The sequence below is a fragment of the Rhea pennata genome, chromosome 2 (assembly GCF_028389875.1).
Source record: "Rhea pennata isolate bPtePen1 chromosome 2, bPtePen1.pri, whole genome shotgun sequence".
NCBI lineage: Eukaryota > Metazoa > Chordata > Aves > Rheiformes > Rheidae > Rhea > Rhea pennata.
The window spans coordinates 5,360,771-5,382,906 of record NC_084664.1 but is presented as its reverse complement, the minus strand read 5'-3'; the positions used below and the strand labels follow the sequence as shown (position 1 = coordinate 5,382,906).

Sequence of the window (22,136 nt, the reverse complement as noted above, 5' to 3'; positions counted from 1 at the left end):
ATGGAGGAGTAAAAGAAGAGTTAAGGCGCTACCTACCACACAGCTAGACAGTGAGGACGTGGCTACATTGCTGTGGGGACGCAAGGGTGGGGACATTGCAGCTGGCTTTGATCTGGGAAGAGCTTTTTTCCAGACTTTGTCAATTTTTTCACTAGAAATAAGGTACAGATCAAGATACTCTTGGTTTTTTATTACAAGCTCAAGAAAAACAAAATATAAATCAGATAGGCCTGAATGATTCTGCTGGGCTCTGGATAAGGGTAGAATTTTTTGGTTGCTCTTGGTCAGTGCAAACTGCTGCTCTCTGTGCTCAACATTGTGCAGGACTTGGTGGCCAGCCTGGTCTCTGCCCTACATGGAAAGAGGTTACTCAGTTTGCCTGGTCACCTGAGGTTTGCCCTAAAATGCAGAGAGAAAGACACATCCAGAGGGTCAGTCACTCTTTCACCTCAGAAGGGCCCCATGGTGGTGCTTGTCTCCCTCCATGGGCTAGAAGAGGCCCATAGGTTATGATGCTCCAAGCTGGAGAGCCAAGGTTGAACCTTTGAGTCCCCCTCTGGTCCATGGAAAGGAATGTGTTTCTCCAGAGGCTGATTAAGAGTTAAAAACTTAGTGAGATGCTCTGGATCACCTCTCAAAGAGGTTTTCCTCTCTCTCTTTTGGCAACAGATGGGGGGGGGGAAAATTTAGGAAATCTGGAAGCATGGTTCAAGATCTGAGGGGAGGCAGGGAAAACACCCACTACTGTACTGTTTTTTACCACTCCAGGACTGCAGCTGCCAATGGAAAACTTGTGTGGCCTATACGTCTGCTTTCACCCTGGCCACTCACATGGTGATCATGGAGAGGAGAAAGCACAGTTTTTTTGCAAAGATGAGCAGCCCGGGTCATCATTTAGGGCAGGTTTTTAACCCACTCATAAAGGGACCTGTACCACCTGGTACACCACAATGAAGGTCTCTTAAGGCCTATCCTTGGAGTGGATCTCCCTGACTCAGGGACAGTGAGTCCTCAGCCTTGCTTGTGATTTTCCTTGCAAGATACTTTTTGCCTCTCCTCAGGCCTGCTGTGTCTCTCTGAGCACTGAGGCCTCTGGTGGGCTGTGAGACCTCCATTTGTGTCTCCTTCCACTCTTATGAATGCCTCTGGACCTTCCTTGGTGGGCCATGAGGCTGTTCTTCTTCAAGAAGCAATTCCCACATGTACCACACTGATGTATTTGGGTGTCTTCGGGACTTGAGAGAGGGTAGCTTCTCATCACACTCAGGTTTTTCTTGTCTCCTTCATGTCTGCCCCACTGGCTTTGGTAGTGGAATGTCCTTCATGTGCTCTCCTCCTTCTTCTTCCCACATGGGATATCCTGATGTAGGTGGGTGTCCAGAGTTTGGAGGCTGCATGGCCATATTCTTGTCTCCTGGCTTTTCTCAGGAGAATAGACTGATATGTAGAGCAGGGTGCTTTGCTGCCAAGGAATGAGTTGCAACTCATGCTTCCAGACAGTATTTATTTATTGTTGTCTTTATTCAACTTCACAGAGATTTAATTAGTGGGGAGGCTGCTCTCACTTCCCCTTCCTCATTTCAATTCCTGTTGTGGTTTTCATTTTTAGCATTCTCTTCATGATGCTTCTACTTTTTTTTTTTTTTTTTTTTTTTTTTTTTTCAAATCACCACACTGTAACTTGCTGGTCAAGATTTGAGATAGAATTGGACCTCGGTGCCAAAGCTGGAGAAAGAGCATATTCAGAGCTGTCTTTTTTGGAGGAAGTTCTGGAACTGACATCGCTAGAATGAAGAGCAGGAACTAGGCCTGGCTGTGGAAAGTGTCAAACAGAGTTAGGCATCAGGACTCCTGAGGTCAGCTCTGAACTCTGGCATCGAGTTATCATGCAGCTTCCAGAGCATCATATAGCCTCTCTGTTCCTGTCTCTGCTTCATTTTGCTTAAAAGTTACAACACTTTTACCAATTTAAAAGTGTTGTTTTTTTTTTGTTTTTTTTTTTTTTTTTTGTTTTTTTTTGGTGGGAGAGGGAAAGAGAGTGCTTGTGTTACTACCTCTTTCAATTCTGACCTCTCCTCTGGTCACAGTCAACCACGGGAATGCAGCTCTCTTGGTCCTTCACTGTCCTTCACTGTTGTTGCACTCTCAGGAACATGTACATTAGTATTTTCATTCAAAGTACTTACCAACCTTATTCATTCATCCATTTTAATTCAACACTTAGGAAATCTCAGGAGTCCTTTATTTCAGGGCCTGTATGAATATGTGGTCATAGCTGATCCACGGTTCAAACGAAGAGTTTGTTTCAGGCAAACTTTAAAAACATTTTTCCTACTTCTTTCCTTGTAAAACAAACAAAAAGTCTAAAAAACTCTTTATAATACCTTTTACTTTCACCTCAGAAAGAAGTATTTTGTTTTAGGATAGGGTTGACTCCTTCTAATGCAAAGATTAACCATGAAAAACTCCTCCAAACCTAGCAAATCTGATGCTTGCATTCACTTTTAAAGCAAAAATATTTAAAAACTTTAGAAAGAATTTTGCTAACTTTATCATTATTTGTCCTCTTTTCCTCTTATCCTGTTAGCTGGAAGAATTCATAAATTTGTAATGACAAGAAAAAGAACTGCCTGATATAGAGAGATGTATAATGGCAGCATTACATGCTCGCTACTCAATATTCTCCAGCAGACTAGAGTTAAACCCTTTGAAGCATCTTGCTGACAGCAGCAGGATGCTTTTCGCTGTTTAAACTCCACCATCTGGCTAACCACACTGGGGTGCAACGTTAGCAGACCATCATAGCCTTGTGCCACTCACTGCACTGGGTACTTGGCAATAAATTTGAGAAAAGAAGGCAATATGGAGAAATGAAGGCCAAGCTGGGCAGTACATTAATGGCTGCACTGCTCTGAGCCCCCAGCAGCAGCAAGTAATTTGATGAACAGAAATAGTCCTTCCTCTGTTGAGCTGAAGATGGGTAAGACATGGAGATAAATGGATATTTGCATGGAGATGTCAAAATAAAACTAGACAATTTCCTTTGCTGCAGACTTTGTCAGCTATTTTATAAGAAAGTCTTTAGGAGGTAAAAGAAGTCCCATTCAGATGGGCAAATAATCACAGAGCAACCTTGTTATTTCAGCTGCGGGAAACATAGTAGTGCTTAGTTTAAGAAGCAAAACAGACACACACAAGGAATATTTGATGTAAATTTGGAAATACACCCTGGAAACATTGCTAGGAATATGCTTCTTGGGTGTCTGTGGGCCCCAAGAGCACCTCTCCTCCCCAGAGTCATAAGACTGGAGCATCTCGCAGGGCCCCAGCATGGGAGGGGGCAGCCTGTCACACACTTAGGAAGGAGCTACATACTTGATGTCACAGCTGGGCTTGGAAAGCAATGGATGAGCCTCCGTGGGTCTTGGATGGAATAGGAGTCCCCCTTCTCCTGTTCCCCTGGGCTTTAATAGAGTTAAGCTACAGGAACCACTTATAAAAGAGAGTGATTTATACCAGAAACCACTTCAGGGACATGAAGGAAGTCCCAGAGAGTTCATCTGTGCCCCAATTGTGTCTCTAAGATACTACTCCTTGCAGTTAGGAACACTGATCCATAGATCAGTGATAGATCAGATAGACCTGTTTTCTGATTTTTCACATTACACTCAGAAGGTTGTTCTTGTGTATGGAGAGCTACCTGATTAGGGGTGGTCCATCCAAGGAAATTCATCACAAGCTCTTTGACTTCTGATGATGCTTCAGTACCTAGAAGCAGGCAAGCAAGGGACTGTTTAGAAGGTTTTGCAGTTTAAGATCAACTTCTCTTAAATGAATTGCAGCATAAAATGAATTAAACTTTGGAAGAAAAAGCAACACCACCAAACAGTGCTGATTCACTGCTCAGATCCCCCGAGCTGGAGAGAGGGGGGAATGCTTACCACTTACTGGGACTGATCACAGCCTGTTTCCAGTCTCTCATCTGGAAGAACTGGATGGCTGTGGGACTTAACATGGTTCCTGCATTCTTGGCTGCACGCCATTCTGGGAGGAGAGGTGAGCCCCAGTTAAGGAGATGCATACCCCACATAAGGAACTTCAGTCTTGCGAGGGAGACTCTCAGCTGGTTGTGCTGGACGCTACTGCAGTAGCCTCAAGTGATCACTTCATAGCAATGCACAGGGAGTGAGGTATTCTGATTTATCGTTCCGTCCTTCGCTTCAGTTCTTGTGCACAGATGCTGCAGAGATACTTACAGGTGCTTTTGATTACACCATATCTGTGTGCCTGCCTAGTCCCTCTCTCTCTCCTGCTATTTATTTCTGATACTTCTGATAATTCTACACAAGCCATGTCCCAGTGTCATGATCCTCTGTCCTGTGAGGGCTGCCCGCTCCCTAAGGGATGAGGAGCTGGGAGCTGAGGGAGACTCCAACACACGCCGTACTCTCACACACGGGATGTTGTCCTGCAGGGATGGAACATGGTGGGCAGAGCCAGGCACCAGTAATGGGGTCCATCAACAGCCCCAGACACGGCAAGTGTTGAAGCAGGTCAGGAGTCCAGTTGTGAGCAAAAACAGGCAGGGCCAATGACAGAGCTGAAAACAAGACTGCAACATATGTACAAGGAGTTCATCCAGGAGACAAGTTACCTAGAGCCTAGATCCAAGATCCATCCAGGAGACAGAGGTTGGAGACCAGCACACCTACACATGCTTCAAAGAGAGGAGCAAGAACCCAGGAAGAAGCAACACTTCCTCATGCACAAGCTCATTCCTCTCTCACTACCCTTCCCCATCACCCCATGCTTAGAGCCTTGAAACATGAGAGTTCCTACCCTTTCCAATGGTTATTTTTAAGTCTCTGAACTATAAATGAACGCGCTTGTCTGCAGTTTTTCAGACTTTCTCACTCTCTTTAAACCTCCTGGCTTGCATGTAGCTGCCTGGAGACTCTTCCTGACCATCACAGTTCTGAAGGGAACACTCATGGGCTTCCCTAGCCACCCTAGGCAGTTCACCTGGGACTCCAGCACTGTGGTGGGACAGTCCATACTGCCATGTTGCTGATCAAAGCCAGCAGGAGAAGGACACAGTTTTCATCTAGTCTTGTCTCCTTTGGCCTCTCTGCAGGCAGCAGCTGTGACACATACAAAGGAGATGTCTGAAGGTCCAGCTCCACAGTTACTAGCTGCTACTGCTGTACCCCCACTGAAATGAACTGTCACTCATGGATCAGGTCAGCTGATGGAGGGGATAATTTAAGACCAGTCACTAGCTGGGCCATAAAGGAGAAAACTCCTAGAGTGGGTGCGAATAACAGTCTTGGCTTACCACGATTCTGCAGAGAGCAAATAGTTACCAGCTACATTACTGAGCATAGCCCTTTATTATCACCAATTTAAGCTACATGAAATTAATTTATTACAAATAGGCTATGCTGTGAATAAATGAGATTTAATCCAGGTCTAACACATTCTTACAGGGCAGGCCAGGTTCTCATACTGTTTCTCGAGTTCAGTGTCATTCCTGCATTTTGTTAGAGCTGATTCTTGATGAATTTCTGCTCTTCAGTCAGAGGCTTTACAGCCACTCCTCACTTCACATTTCCTCTTCCTCTCTGCAGTCTTCAAACTGTCTCATGCTAGCTAATCTTATGATTAAATTGTACTAAATGCAACTAACACAGTCTTTGTTACACATATTTTTTACTTCTTTGCCTGGTAACGCTGACGGAGCAGGTTTGGGGCCTGCAACACCAGCTGAATAACAGTGTGTCCCATTGACCATTGGAAGTGGACTGCAATTCATTTGTGCAGCAAAAGACTCTTAGCAAAAGACTCTGTCTACAGTCCTAAGCCAACACATTGAGGGGTGATTAGGAAAACTGTCATTTAAGGTTGCTTAGTTTGTAGTTTACAAAGATTAACATTAAGCTTCTTCTCTTAAGTCGATGTCCATTTCCTCTCAAACCGAACTCAGATCAATGCTGTTCCCAGCTTTACTGCATGGATTAATCTTCTGCTTTGCAGACATGTCCAAAGGTGAGTGCATTTCAGCACAGGTACAATGGCGGTTATTCTCGCGTGACTTCAAAACACTCTTACTTCCCAGCAGAAGATGCCCTCTATGCTCAGATTGCCTCTGTTCACTCTGTTTTGTTACTCAGAGGACAACACATCCTCAGAAATGGGAACAGTTTGCATCTTGTAAAAGAAAAATTCCACTTGTAAAGCTTTTTTTTTTATTATTATTATTTTTATTTTTATTTCCCCAGATAAGGGAAATGAGAGAAAGTCTATATCTTGACAAGGAAGGAACTTCCTACTTCAGTTTTCTGACTCCAGTCTGCTCTGCTGACTTGGAGGAAGTTGTAGTTTTTGAAACAGCAACTCCCCAGGGAAGAGGCCAGACAGAGGTGAAAGAGACAGAGATCAGCTTGGGGCAGAAAACGGAGCAAGCAGCAGGTCTCTGCAATTCCTCCCTGAAGTGGCAGTGCTTTTATAGAGGATAGCAATGGGTTGTAATCATATCCTGTTTAATTAGTGTAGAGAAACAGGCCAGCACTTTCCATATCACCCGGACCCATCTCATGGGCCACCGTTCTTTGTTATTTCCAGGCTAACACTGAAAAGATCATATATCTTTCTATGAGCTGTTTCAGAAAACACATAGGTGGAACTAGTCTTGAGCGTATTGTACATGTTCCTTCAATGCAGATCTCTCACATTTGCTTTGTTCTAGCACGTGAAACCCCTTTTGAGGCAGGGGACTGTGGTCAGGAGGTGGAGGCAGTGGCTGGGCCTTGCTTACATGGCAGTTCAACTTAATCATCCCGCACTCACGTGGACCCTTGCTGGTGGTATCCCATAGCACCACACCACTCCCAAGTGGGATGGGAGGTGGCTACAGCGTGGGTAGGAGGTAAATACTCATTCTCCATGGAAGCTGCTAGCTGCAAGTGAACAGACAAAGCAGCTGTGGGAATATGTGATGCTGTGTGTCCTATTGCTGGCTTTTACCTCACCCAGTTTTCACCCTGATCTTTTCCTGTACTTCATTCCCCATCTATGGGGACACCAAGCTCCCTGCAGCCTGGGATTCTTGAATAAGTTCTCATGGGAACCGTCATGTTCTCAAAGGACAAGTAAACATCCCAGGGCACTTATGTCCAAGCAGATGTTTGCTCTGGCCCCAAGTATCCTGTCATTCCCACCATACCATAACATGCTGAGCACCAGTCAACTCCATGCTTCCCATCACCAGCACAAAATACAGACTCTTGCACAAGTGCTCTATAACACAGGCTGTCTCCATCTCCCTTCAGACAGGCCATCCTGAATGCTTGAACCAGAAATGATGTTAAGATGATACACAGAGATAGTCAATGATTCAAAGATGATCCAAAAAGTCCTCAGCCAAATTCCTCCTGACATCCATAGAACCAGTCTGCATGGCTAGAAATAGGACAGCAATAGGATAATAAGACCTATCTGACCCACTGTGCAACACTGGAAAGTTTCTTTTTTAGAAGTCATCAGAGCTTGCAGCTCTCTCCATTAGCACCACTTTAACTCCACTGGCTTCAGCCTGAATACACTAAACTTACTGCAGAGACCTGAAAAATCAGGCCCTTTGGGCATCATTTTCACTCACTGACTGAGGCTTCTCAGAGAATACTTAGAGATATGGTGTTCTGTATAAAATCCATGCAGTGGAGAATAAGGCAATGATTTAGATTACCAGGGAGCCATTTTAGTGGGTTTAAAGAGAAGAAGGTGAAGGTTATTTGGCTACAAGGGAGCATGAGGATTTGACATTGTTCAATTCCCATGAAATACATCTCAGGGAGCTGGGTCATGACCATCAACATGACTGGACTAGTGTCCTTAGCAGCTTGATCTGCCTGTGAGTCATCTTTGGAGGGGTCCTTAAGGAAGCTACGGTGTGATATCCCACTGCCTGGCAGACTGTGGCAGTACCCAAGGCAGGATGTTAATAGGAAGACCCTCTTTCCACTTCCAGCACTGTGCTACCATGTGTGGGACACTGATGGTAGAATTCAGCTTGCAGATGGACACTTGCATTTAAGGTCTCAGTTTAGTTTCCTACAGCATGGTGTCTAGTATCACTTGAGATACCCTAACGTGCCCAGCCTGTCCTCCAGTTCCTCATTCAGGAAGGTCAAGGACTCCCATAAGGCCTGTGTCAATATCTGCCAGCCTTGTGCAGATACCTTAGGACACTTTGCATGGTACCTATGTGTGCACCACTGAATGGAGCCCCATGGCCTATATGTGAGAGTCTTAGTTCCCAGCAAAGTCAGTGGAGAGCTGGTTAATACAGTCAGCAAAGCTGGGAGAGCTTTTTACCAACCAGATGCATCTAGTATGCATCTCATTCTGACATTGTCCATCTGTTGCATTCTGGGTAGAAACTAGTGAGGTTCTGTCAGTGACAACTGATGAAAAAAAAATAGAAAAGAGGCTTTTCTTTTGTTCTTTAAATACTATTTTATTGAGGAGATATTACTATCAGCCCTGTTTTTCTCCAGAAGCTGGGGTACTCACACAAACCATAGTCAATGGTGTAACATCTAACGATGTCCAGGAAAACTACTGATATAAGCTCACTGTCCTGTCTATGTGAAAGGAAACAATAACACAACCTGCAAACCTCCTACACCATTGCCTCTTGGTGGTAAAAAATCTCAATGACACTAAACTAGGCTAATGCAAAGAAAACAAATCCCTTCCATCTGGTGACTGCATTCTCCCCACTGAAGGGCTCTGTTGTACCTCTGTCCCTCAGCAAACCCAGCAGACGTTGCTTTACTTTGTTGGCTGGGCTCAGCCATATTTTCCCAGAGGAATACAGTTTACCAGCCGTGTGGTGAAGCATCTAACCACCATACTATCCAGATCCATTTTTCTAACAAGGATAACCTTTGGTGCTCCCCTACCATGTCCTAAAGATATTATACATTTATATATTTTTTTTGTACGTTTGCCTTCTTCTCCCCAGAAGGGAGTCTCTGCCTGGCCAGAGGGATTTGACAGGGGTTTGATATGAATCAGTTTGGCTAAGGTTCATAGGTCAGGGCTTGGACAGACAATGGACAGAGAAAGGGCCCTTCAGAGGCTGGGTCAGAGCTTGCTTTGACATTTGAACTCATGTCCTGGGACTGCCTGCTACATACTGACTATTTTGAATGCCAAGGGAGTCTAGACACCAAAATTACCGTGCTTTTAGACTTTGCTAGTTGTACTCAGTGTTAGGCTTGAGTAATCACAACAAAACAGCTCAACACAGTTATGCTCAAGCTGTTGGTAAAGGCAAAGCTCAAGTACAATTTGTCCTGTTCCCTCCCTTCCCTTCATGCCTCATTTCCCCATCTGGAGAGGAAAGTGGCCTGCTCCAGATAAGGCAGTGCAAAAAAATCAGCCATTAGGTTCTGAAGTGCCACAGCAGGTAGTTGCCCAAAGTCATGCTGCATGACTTTCAGATGCCTCCAAGAAGATGGCATTCACAACACACCCTGAGAGAAGTAGGCAGCGTGTGCCTTGGAGGATGAGGATGGGGTTTCCTGTAAAGAACCTGAATGGCTCTACCAGAGAGGTAAAGCCACTGTTTCACCATGGAACGTGTCACCCCTTGCCTCTGGGACCCTACATATTACGGAAAAATGCTGAACTCTAATATGTGTCTTGGCTCTGCAGTGTCCTGAGGGTTACATAGCGATGTTGCAGAGAAATTGTTGGAAGTGATTCAGGGGATCCTGGACTCCCTCCACAGCTCTACTTCCCCAGGGACTTTCAAGACATAAAGATCTCCTTACCAGGGAACACTCAAACAAAATCCTCAGCAGTGAACAGTAAAGGCCACTGAACTGTCCGTGCTTTTGAGAAGCTGCATAGTTCCCTTCACTCCAGCAAGAGAATGCAAAAACATTTCAGCAGGGAAACAGTTTCCTGTCTTCTAGTCCCTAAAGTCTGAAGCCATTTTCAGCTGTTTCTGTTGGTTGTTTTGAATTGCATAAATAATACCCAATAAAGTCAAAATCCTACCAAGAGCTTCACAGTAAAAGGCAGTTAAAGCAGATTGTTAAGAATCAGCACCAAAGTTAACTCCTTACCCTAAGCTGGTGAAGTGAGTGATGACTCTGGGACTTGTGATGGCCAAGACAGTCCCTGAGACAGAGATGTAAGAACACTTGATACTAAGAAAAACAATTCTCATTTGCACTCAGGCAGTAGGCCTGTGGGAGTACAAGGCATAATACAGTCTGCTGGCTTCTTGGCTAGCTTTGGAAAAGAGTCACTAATTTTGCATAACTTACTTTTAGGGACTTGACTTAAGCCAATTTGAGAACCTGGATTGGGGCATCCAAGGCTTAGAACCTGGTACCACTGACTGGCAGCTGTTTCTCCCAAATCTGTATCAGCAGATTGACTAGCAATTCAGGTCCGTTAGCCTGGTGGGATCAAGGTGTGAATCAGAGCTACAGGATGAAGAAGAGAGTAGGCTCTCACTTTAAACCCTTGCTTAGATGGGATAGGCTCTCTTCAGCTGTCTCAGAAACCTTGTGAAGTAATCAAAATAAATACTTTCTAGGCCTCTTGGCTACATTTTGCTCACACAAGACAATTTTGGTAACCATATCTTCCGCATGCTTTAGAGAGACAGGCATCCTGTTACCAGGATCCCTCCATCTTCAAGTGCTCTGCTGAGAATGAGAACCACAGATACCCTGTGACTGATCCTCAGAAAACAGCAGCAGAGGACTGGTTTCCAGCAGTGCTCTGCCCCTTCTACCTTACTCAGGTTAAATCCCACCAGAGGTTCTGCATATATAAGGCCAGCAGAGTTTGTTCCCATTCCCCTTCTCAAAAGGGCTTTCTCCCAGGTGTGGGGACTAGGGCAGATCAACTCTTGTCTTTGCTCTTCACAGAGCCCAGAACTCTCTGCTCATTGTGGTGGGGACTGTTACTGCTCCTTGTGGCCTCCCCCCCTTTTCATGTGTGGGACAGTTCCTTCCCGTATGTGGATTTTCTGATGCCTTCTCAGGTACTTCTTCAGTCGATAGCGTTTCCCACACACCCCACACTTGTAGGCCCCTCCTCGGGAATGGAGCAGCTGGTGTTTAATGAGGTGCCGCTTTTGGGGGAAGCATTTTCCACACTTGGTGCATTTGCAAGGTCCCATACGAATGTGAATTGTTTGGTGCCGGAAGAGATTGGCCTTCTGGTTGAAGGTCTTCTCGCACTCAGGGCACTGGTAGGGCTCCTCCTTGGTATGGATCCTCTGATGCCGAATCAGATTTGATCGCTGAGTGAAGCTCTTCCCACACTCAGTGCATTTAAATGGCTCACTCATGTGGATTCTCTGGTGCCGGATCAGTTTCCGGTTCATGCGGAAGCTCTCCCCACACTCACTGCATTTGTATGGCCCCTCGCTTGTGTGGATCTTCTGGTGTCTGGTCAGGTTTGATTTCTGATTGAAACTTTTCCCACACTCAGGACAGGGGAATATCCGCTCACTTTTGGGAACTCCCTTTGCTGAGCGATCTTTCTTGGATTTGGATTTCTCTTGGTTCTCCAGCAGCCCCTCTTTGGCAAGCTGATGACATTTCTTCTGGTTCCTTTTCGAGCTCTCCCTTTCCTGGTGGTCAGCCTCCATATTGGCTTCCTCTTTAATTTGAATCGTCTGAATGGCACTGAGGTTTGTCTTCTGCCCGTAGTGAATCTCATACTCAATACTTTCCTGTGGTTCTTCCTTCACCTGGAGCACTAGATTGCTGACTGTGGGGATTTCTTCCTCTTGCTGCACATCAGCCTCTCCTTTTTTAACCTGGCTTCTGCATAAAGCCATCAATGAGATCTTTGGATCAAAGAGCTTTCCACAGTCCAGGTTTTCTGGTGGCTCTTCTTTGATACAAAGTTTTTGGCAGGCTATTGCAGTAATATTTACTTCACCTTCAATGGCTGGTTCTGGTTCTTCCTTCATCTGGATTTTCCAAGGAGGGCTCTTTGGATCAGTTAGGTTCCTAGGTATACTACACCCCTGAGCTCCATCTCCATCACAGGACATGCTCTCCAACACATCCTCCTCCAATGTAAAGGACAAGTCAGGCTCTTCTTTAATTTGGATGATTCGGAGAGGCATGCCATTGATGTGTCCCTCAAGCGGCTTTTGCTTAGCATGGTTCCTCTGGTGGACATTGAAATACCGCTTGGTACTCAGACTCTTCCCGCACTCAGTACAAATGAAGGGCCCTCCACGGAGGTGTATCTTCTGGTGGGCCAGCAGTGTGGCACTTTGCCCAAAACACCTGCTGCAATCAGGGCATTTGAAAGGCTTATCTCGCTTATGGATCTCCTTGTGTGCAGTGAGTGTCCCCTTCTTCACAAAGCTCTTCCCACACTCAGTGCAGGCAAATGGTCTGTTCTCTGTGTGGGTCCGCATGTGGATGTTGAAGTATATCTTTGTGCTCAGGCTCTTCCCACAGTGGGCACAGAGGTAAGGCCCACCCTTGGTGTGTGTCTTCTGGTGGGCAGCCAGGCATATCTCCAGGCGGAAGCAGCGCCCACATTCCCTGCAGCAGAAGGGCCTCTCTCCTGTGTGGATACTCTGGTGGGTCGTGAGGTGGCCCTGGGTTGTGAAGCGTCTCCCACACTCCCCACAAGTGAAGAGCTCCTCTGCTGTGTGGATCTTCTGGTGTCTCTTCAGGTTTCCCTTCTTACTGAAGGCTTTACCACATTCCAGACACGAGTGCATCTTCAACACCACGCGCTTAACCAGGTGCTTCATGACAGTGGTGCCCTGGGCCTAGCAGTGAGTGACAGGGCTGCCAAGCAGCCAGCAGGCATGAAAAAGCCACAGTGTTATGGCGATGGACTCTCAGCGAAGACATAAAAACCATCAGCACTCACGTGTCAGATGCACTTTGCACTTGGCTCCCCATAGGAAAGGCGTAGCGCTACTGTGTTCCAGGAGTGTCTTGTCTTCCTCATTTCTCAGTCATCTTTTGTCTCAGCTGCAGGCATAATGCTTATAACTCCATCTCTTCCTTTCTCTAACCTCCCAGAGAGGTTTCCCAGGCATTTGTGGAAACCTGAATTGTTGGACTGCAAAGAAAACCAAAGAGCAAATTAAGGCATTGTGTGTGAACACAATAGATGGCACCTTGGCTGCTGTGTGGGAGACTGAACCTAAGACTTTTGAAGCCACAGTCTAAGCTGGACTCCAACAGAGAGAGTTGGAACAACCTATTTCCCCCTGCATACGGGGAGAATCTGTAATGTGTTCAGACCTGCAATGACCCTGAGGTTTTGGCTGTGCTATTGCTCCTCTAGTAACTTACTTTCAGTATAACTCTCCATGCTTTTACAACCCTTCTACTGAGAAGATTAACAAGCTAAGTTAACAAGCTAATTAATTAATGCACTTTGCAGTAGCTGTTGCAACTAGCCCCATTTCTGAAAAGTGACTATGGAGCAGCCAAAATTCTCCAAACCTAGAAAAAAACCCCAAACTTGGCACCACTTGCACAACTGGGGCGTGCTGCTTTGTGTTGTCAGACCTCCTTGCACAGGGAAAGCATATCAATACTATCCTAATTTTGCAGCTCGAGAACGGAGGCATGGGAGGCTTAAGTGACTTCATCCTCGTCACAGGAGGTTGAATCAACAGCCTGGTACCTTTATTTTCCATTAGAAAACCGTTGTGTTACATTAGATGCCAGTAGCACAAACACAGTCTCCTATTAAGACTGTGAATTCTTCTGAGGAAGGAGCCTGAAAGACCAAGAGGAGGAAGATAAGGGTGTCCAGGATGCCCATCAACATAGAATATAGGCAGCTGGAGAGGCTGTCATGGCTGAAGAGGATGCTGCCAAAAACATCAGTTATGGGGACAGCTGTCAGCAAGGACACAGGTTGCCAATAAAATTTATCACTGGGAGTCTGCCTATGTAGGACACTGTAGCTGAGAAGATGAGTCCTCGGGTAGCCTGTCACCAAGATAAAGGGGTTTGGGGAGGTGGAGATGTGCCTGGCTCAGGAACAAGAGACGTAGTTCTTGGTGAGATAAGTGATCTGGAAACCTGTAAAGAAGAAGCTGTATAACTATCTAAACAATGCTGTGAATTTGCAGTAGTACACTCCTCAGGTAACAGGGGTCAGAGCAGAAAATGAAAATATAGACAGGGAAAGCTATTTTGGATTTGGTCATACTGCTTGTGTTCTCCCTTCAGCTAACTCATCTGGATTCCCACAGAGGCCAGTAAGAGCCATCACTGAAGGACAGTGGTACTTCTGTCTCAGCTGAATTTACCATGTTGTTATGGAAAAAACACAGAGAAAAAAAATCTACCTGAAAGCTCTACTGAGGCAGGAAAGATGAAGCATGCATGCTTGGAGCAGGATCTGTGTCTAGTGTTTGCTAGCAGAGGAGAGACCCCATGGAGCACTGAGACCACCTCCCGAAGGCAGATAGCTAACACCAGCATTGAGTTTTAATTCAGCAGACAAAGCCTCACCATCAGCCAGGCTCGAAAGAAAAGTTCAAAAGCATATTTTTTACTGAGGAAGGTAATTAACCCTCTGAGCAGGTTGCATATGTAGCCTCCGTGCCATCAAGGATCCTTCTGCCAAGCCTGGCTGCTTTTCCAAGCGACATGCCCAGATGCAGTGGCAGGTGGGCAGGCTGGTGACGAGCTCGCTGTGAATGTGTCATGGACTGACCCTGCACACTGGATGCTCAGACCCATCTCTTGGAGGCAACAACTTGCTGGCCAGCAAATTCACAGCAACATTTCAATTGCTTCTGAGTTTCAGCAAAAGGAACAAATTTTGGAATTTATATCACTGTAAAAGAAGAAATTCCTGCCTACTTTATTTGTTTTTTAGCATCCAGATCCAATAGATACAAATCCTGCCTTTGCTTCCAGCTCTGCCATCCCCCAGACTCAGGGTTTGAATCAAGGGCAGAGTCAGCTATTAGGGAGTTGCTGCTTCTTTATTTCAGCTACCTGAACAAACAGACAAGATGTTGGCTGAAAGCATCTTACCTGAGTGAGCCATTAATCTATGGCAGGCATTTCTCTCCTCCCGGGGAGTCAGCGGCACTACAATGTTTGCGGCTTGACTGCAAGTTGTGTTGCAACGGCAGCCGAGCTGACCTAAAGGAAGTCTGTGGCCAGCGCAGTGAGAGCTACCGGAGGAAGGGTGAAGCTAAACAAAGACAAAGAGCAAAGGTTGAACGAGCAAGGGGAGGATACAGAAGATGCTCTTCATTTGCACCACCGAGATGGATTTTCATGCGGCCGCAGTGATGTTAGCAGGCTCATAGGGAGCGTGAGGAAGGGAAATCCTCCCCCATGCGTCTGTCTTCTGCACCGCTACATTTGCGGGAAGCTGGAAGTGTCCCAGGTTTGCACTGCCTTCTGGGACTTGTAGTTCTCCTGAGAAGGCTTGGTACCCAATCCTGCCCTTGCTGTCAGCAGGATAGGATCAGGCCATTTCTGTCTGGTCCCTACTAAGAACATTTTGCTGCAGGAAGGAAAAAAAAGCCTGGAATGCTGCAATCACCCTTCTTTCCTCCTGGGCTGTACGTGTCTGGGACTTACTTTGGGAAGCATCACCAATGGAAAGGTGTAAGTCAGGGAATATAGGAGTATTTCTGTGTCCATTGCAGCTTGCAGTCTCCCTGGCAAGCAAACAAGCAAGACTGTTGCTTAGGTAGCAACAAAGAAGCTCTTTTAATGATCAGTGAGAATACAAAGAGATTGTGCAGATTTTACAGGAGTGGATACTGAAACATGTAGTCTAGATTTGGTAAAATGATAAGCACCACCTTGGAGGGGCTGAACCTCAGCAGGACTTTCCAGAAAGCAACCAGACTTCCCTGAATCTGAATCTGCAGCATGAAGCTTAGAAACCCACATGGAAGCTCTACTACAGGTTATTTCTCTGGTAGGGTTTTAGGAGCACGTGCATAAGGGAAAGCTACTCCAGCATAACAGTTCCGTGTGGCACAAGCTGTCCCACATCTCTGGGATTGGACTTATTGTCCAGTCATTCAGTCATCCACCACCTTCAAGGCTGTCATAAATGTGGCCCAAGGATAAACACATATTTTCCCTTTCTTTGATTCAGGCAAATTGAGACAGAAGATAGTGAGGAGCCTGGCTCAGCTCGCACAGGGAAGTTCAAGGAAGTTCTTCTGCTGTGATGCATGAAATAGTGCCACAACCGGTCCTGTGACAAAGGAGAGACTATGGTGGCAGATCAACTATTTCTGTCCGCCGTCTATGAAGGAGCTGTGTATGCTGGAGGTCTGCATTCACCCAGGTGAGTTGTCCCACAGTTTACACTCTCCTTTGAGCAGACCAGATCTGCCTGCTGCGCCCTGAAGCTCATACAAAGGCCTAAAGTTCAGAGCTTGTTAGAAAAGAGGAGACCAAACATGCCATGATGTGAGACCTAGATTCTGCTCAAACTGTCAAAAGAGGATTCAGGAAGCCTCATGCTCATTCCCAGAAGAGCTTCATAGCCAGAGTTGTTGTGGAAAGGTTAGAATAACTGCCATGTCCAAGATTGTTTCCTACTAAGCCCAATTTGTGGGCTTAGGAAATGATGGATATCCAAGAAAGAGAATCTTCAGTGTCCAGAAGAGTTCGGGAAAGAGAGGTAAAATATTTCTTACTTTTGTTGGACCAGCCAGAAGCAACTGATGGTCTCCATGTAGGTCAGCAGCAGCGGCAAAATAGCCAGTTGCACATGGACAAAGAGCAGACAAGATCAGAGGGCCGTCCTCTCTGGCCTCTGCCAAGAAGGTAGCAGGTAAGGTCCAAGGTTGGCAGTAGGACTGGAAGAAATTATAGGGAGTTTTGCCCCAAGGTCAGAATCAGCTGGGCTCACATTGTTTATCCCAAACTTTTTGTTTGCAAACTGCAATAGTGGCAATTCCAGAGTGTCCCAGGCTATCTGTTCTGAAAGGTAGGTGGCCATCAGGAGCAAAGCGTGCTCCCTTCTACAGCATTTTTAAATGCTGGTAGATTTACTGGCAGGGGTTGTCAGAGAAAAAAGGCTCCTCACTATAGCAGTGAGGAGGTAGTAGCTACTTGTAGCCTACAAGAGGTCACCTGCACTATGGTACAGACTGGTCACTTACCCCCATCACTGTTGCAGCTGGCTCTGGGGCAGAGGCCAGGCTGTTCACAGGGCTGGCTCCAAACCCTCACTCTCTAACCCTGCATACAGTACACAGAGCAATGCAAAGACAAGATATCCATCTAGGGAAAGGGAGATATCTGAGCATTTCTCTCTGGCTTCTCTAGCTTTATTCAAGTTGATTTGGCAATGAAATTCAGGTTCCTGAGGTAATTAGGCAGCAGTCTCAGATGAAACCACTTTGTTGCCATTACTCACAGCCTATTCTAGGTTCCACAGTGGTTCCCTGGCCACAAAGTCTTGACAGCCCATTTGATTAACAAACAACCTGAAAAAAACTGAAAAAAACAAGGCCAAACCCTCAGCACTACATAACACCTTTACTTCTTTGTGGTAACCAAACTGTGAGTTGCCTGCAGTAACTCAGGATCTGGCTTGTAGTCTGGCAGAGAGGTGGCGTAATGAAATATTGTCCCAGCCTCCAATGATTTGCAGACCAGGGACTTTTCAGCACTGGTATTAACTCTCCCTGCTTTGTCTTCCATAAAACTGTCTAGTGTCTCTTTGAATGCATAAAATCTTCGGTATCATTGAAAATCTTTAATATCGGCAGTAAGGCATTCCATAACTTAAACATCAATAAAGCACCCCTTTTTGCATTTGTTTTGAAGTTGATACCTGCTATCTTTACTCGATGCCCCATGATTTTGTAGCTGAGTGTAAAAGCTCTCCTTCTCCAGACTCTCCATTTCCTTAGCCAGATGCATGTTTAAAGTAGGCAGCATCAAGCTGAGCCTCCAGACCAGTTCTCCACACCTCTGCATAATGTTGTCCATGACCCAGGCACCTACTCTTCTGGCACTTACAAGCATTTTGTGACACTGCCCCCAAGTCTGGAAGAAGTCTGTGCATAATTGGAAAGTGAAGCAGGTTTGGTGACAGTTGTACAGTCAGCTGCAGCAACTCTGACACTGTAACGTACCACTAGATGCCAGTGGAAGCTCTTAACAGCCTCGTCTCACTTATAAACCTAGGCAGTTTTGGCTATCTGATGTGTTTTATTATATTTTTTTAGAAGTTAGTCCTTCACTTTTGATCTAACAAAAGCCTGCTTGCCTCTGCGAATTTGGTAGTATGTATAAATATACATGTGAATGTGTTTGCATCATTTCTTTCTGTTTCTCTATGTATATGTTTTTTTTTTTTCCTTTTCTGTATTTTTCAGAGGGGAACTTCTGCCCAGAACCTTGCACAACCCAAAATGCTCTTCCCCTGCATCGCACATTGTGTCCCATTCCCCCAGGCAAACCTTCTCAGTCCTAAAGGTGCCCCAGAGAGCTGCCCTGGTTGTTTCACCTTGGTGGGTCTCATACCTGGATAATGGGGCTGGTACTGCCCTAGGACAGCCCTGGAGGAGCCAGATTGAGTGTCTGTTCCTCTGAGGGGGCAATTTGGATTCCCCTCTGCACCATTGTGCCTCTCCACTCTTCTCTGTTTGTGGCAATGAGCCCTGAAGGGGCTCACGGTTTTTCTTTCGTGGGCCTGGCAGTAACCAGACAGGGTGTTATTCGAGTTCCCCTACCTGCCACCATTCCTCTGGGCGCCTTTGTGTTTGTGGAGATGAGCTTTTTATCACAAAGTCCAAATGGATCAGATTATCCCATGGACACTTGGAGTGAATAAAAAACTCAGCACCAGTCCAGTGCGTAGGGGGTAAGTGTTTGTGTATGCATGTGTTGGGACACAACCCTCCTCACACTGCAGGATCACCAGAGCTAGGGACATTTTCACCTTTGGCCAAGTTACATTTTGGTGTTATATTCTACTCCTATGCATGGTGGACCTCTTTCTCTCCGAAGCGTCTGGTGCTGGTTGCCATTGGAGACAAGATACTAGAATCAGCAGAGTAAAGGTCTGATCCAGTCTGGCAATTGCTGTGTTATTTTTTTCAGACAAATCCAACTCTGTATTTTACTGGCCAACTGTATCTGACAAGGCTAAGCAGGAGAAGTGAGAACTAAATTTAAGCCAAGCTGCCATGTGCTCCAGTGACTGATTAATTACACAATGAAATAAAAATGGAATTTAGGCAAAATAAAGGAGGGGAAAAAATGAACTTTCTCTCTGTTTTACAAAGGAAATTTTACCACAGTTTTTATTAAAGATGCCACAGTTAATCACACCAGGAGGCTTCAGGACACTGCTGCTTGCTGTTTTGGGCGCACACAATACAGCAGAGCTGGACAAGGAGACATGGAGATGTAAGAGAACAGGGACCCCAAGTAGCTATTTGTTCATGTGAGTCCATGATTGTTCCTGAGATCTACAAACACGATAGGTCCCAGCTGAATCCGAGTGAGACCCGTATTGTCTTGCCACACTGCAGATTCTTTTCATTAATTTAGGGAACAATGCTCACAGTAAGACAAATGTGATAAAGGAAAATTAAGTGTTTAAATGACAAGTGATTTACCATGCTATTTCCCCTCCCCTCCCTGGTTTCCTCTAATTGCTTTTGAACATCTGATGAGGAAGGAAAGCTTTTTCTTCCTCAGCCCACATCTCCTAGTTTCTCATTGTGCAGCCTAAGCCCACAGCTTCCCACCCTGCTGCCTTGAAATAATTGCAGTGTCTGAGGCCACTTCCATATCTGTGATACTCAGCTGAAAAGGTCTTGAAATGAGAAAATGACTTAAGCACAAATGGGCTAGGCATTGATTTCTAGCCCTGCCAGATCACAGCAACCTGTCTTTCTGTCTGTCATACAGTGCATAAATGAAACAGGAGTGGCTGTAAGCGATGTCTCAGCCAGAAATGTGAAGTATCTTGGTTGAGCTGCCTGATGTCTGATAACATGGTGGTATCTGCTTGAAAGATATGGGCTTCCTGAATGTGGAAACTGAGTTGTCTTTTTTACCCTCTTTGTGCTATAGGGTGGAAGGATACACCACTTCCAGGTCTTTCTTTTATGGGATACTACAAGGACCTTGGGATCCAGCCTGCACTAGTCTCTTCTCACTAACTCTCCAGGTCTCACTCCTTTACCTTGATTGTAACTTCTACTCCCAAAATTACAATCTCTGCCTACGGTGAATTAGAAAGGGTTAGGTGACATGTCCAAGGTCTCACAGCACATTGGTGGCATAAGAGAAAAGTGTTTTGTTGGTTAGTATAAGTCAATACAACTCTGCTGACTCTAGTGATGCTTTAGTGCTGATTTGTGCTGACTGAAGTCTGTCCTGGAAGCTGCAGGGGGGCTATTTCCCCCCCATCCCCACCCCTGACTTGCACATCTATACATGACCTGTCTTCTGAGAGTCTTGTTTCCCAGACCTGCCTGCGTTGATGCAGATGTTTGTTTTTCAACCCATAATCAGTACAAAATAGAAGGATGTCCCAACTACTTTAATCCCTCAGTCACAGGAGCAGGACAGGCAACCTTCCTCTGCAGCTGACCTGAATACTGGCTGACCAGATGATGCTACTGCCATGAGTGACCTCTGCTCTTCCCAGCAAGGCAGTCCTGAGGTCCTAGCACTAACCTTTTGGCAACTGCTTTACAATCGCCTCCTTCCATCTGAGGTGCCCTACAGCCCACTGGCCTGTGCTACAGCTGCAGCAGACCTGCCTTTCACAGGTTCAGCTGGTGTTTCATAGAGTTTTGGAGGCCTTTCCGAGGGAACTCACCCCCACGCTCTGCTGCCCCCCCCCCCCCCCCCCCCCCGGCCCATGCTCTGCTGGCCTCTATGTGGAAAGGAGCTCCTCTTCTCTAGAGTGAAATTTCTTTGCTCTTATTTATACCCCTTTTTGGCTATATCCTAATCCTTCCCTATGTTTTGGAGGTTTAACCGTCTTAGACTGCAAGAGCTGCTTGTAATGTGTTTCTGTCTGGTGACTTGCAGACCTTCCCTGTACCCTCTCCTGCCTAATGGAGCAGCTTCTCCTGTGCTTTTATAACACACCAGCTGTGATTCCACACTTACTCTCCTGGCCTCATCCTTCCTCCAGAGACCACCCCTAAGGTCCTCCTTAGCCCTGAAACACATGCAATAAAATTGCAGCAATGTGAGTGCTACTTGTCCTCTGCTGTCTTTCAATCCTGACATACCACAGAAAGCGGAACACATATTTATGCCCAAGGCTGATGTGCAAGGACTGACTCATTGCTTGCCTCGGATAGGTGTATTTCAAGCACAGCCTATAAAAGCAGAGCCTAGACTTGAACCTGGCATTTGCTGGTACCTCAGTTTTCCCTTTTTGGAGGGCAGTGTGGACAAACCCACCCATGAGCTCAAGGTACTGCGAGACTGCAGGCAGGGAGGGAAGGGGAAGCCTTCACTTTAAAAACATCTGCAGTGGAGCGAGGCTCCCTGATGGTAAGAGGAGCTTATATTCAGTGGAGGAATTTCAACGGTGTGATTCATCTGCCCTAATTTAGATGTCTGCCTTAGGCTGAGATGAATCACACCTTGGACCCCACTGACCCCGATTTCTACTTGCTACCTGGGAAGCCCAGCTCAAACACAGATGTGCATACATTGTCATGTAAATCCTGCTGTCAGCCAGCTGCCTGAGGGCTTTAACCCTGCTGTACCAGCTCCCCTCTTCTCCTGACTCCTGCCCATCCTATTCCTCACTGGTACCCATCAGTGGAGACTAAAGGACTCCACTGGCAGGTGAGAATTATCCACTGGGAGGTCAAGGAAGTGTTATCCCTACTCTGATGTTTCTCCGATGTTAGAAGATGCAGGATTTGGAGCAATCCCAGTGCACCCTCCGCACACAGCCCTGAGAGTTGCAGATGGCTCTGGGAGAGACACTAATAAATGTATAATCAAACCCTTTAGGCTCTCTGGAAGGAGAACTTGTTGCACCAGTCTTTCTCTTTCCTTGACTTCCACTATAAGAATGTTCCTCCCTTCCTTGCACTATTTTCCCTCATATAGTAATAATACAGCCGG

At 46.0% G+C, this 22,136-nt stretch overlaps 1 protein-coding gene across 1 annotated transcript; it reads right to left on the bottom strand.

Annotated features, from left to right (window-relative positions):
• Positions 1 to 10,770: 10,770 nt before the first annotated feature.
• LOC134137633 (zinc finger protein 260-like) lies at positions 10,771 to 12,811 on the bottom strand. Its single transcript, XM_062570852.1, has one exon. It carries the CDS (start codon positions 12,809 to 12,811, stop codon positions 10,988 to 10,990), a length of 1,824 nt encoding a protein of 607 aa, XP_062426836.1. The 3' UTR covers positions 10,771 to 10,987.
• Between the last annotated feature and the right edge of the window lie 9,325 nt (positions 12,812 to 22,136).

Bases quoted from the DNA above. Each gene is read 5' to 3' on its own strand.
- LOC134137633 (XM_062570852.1), bottom strand. From the start codon at position 12,811: ATGAAGCACCTGGTTAAGCGCGTGGTGTTGAAGATGCACTCGTGTCTG.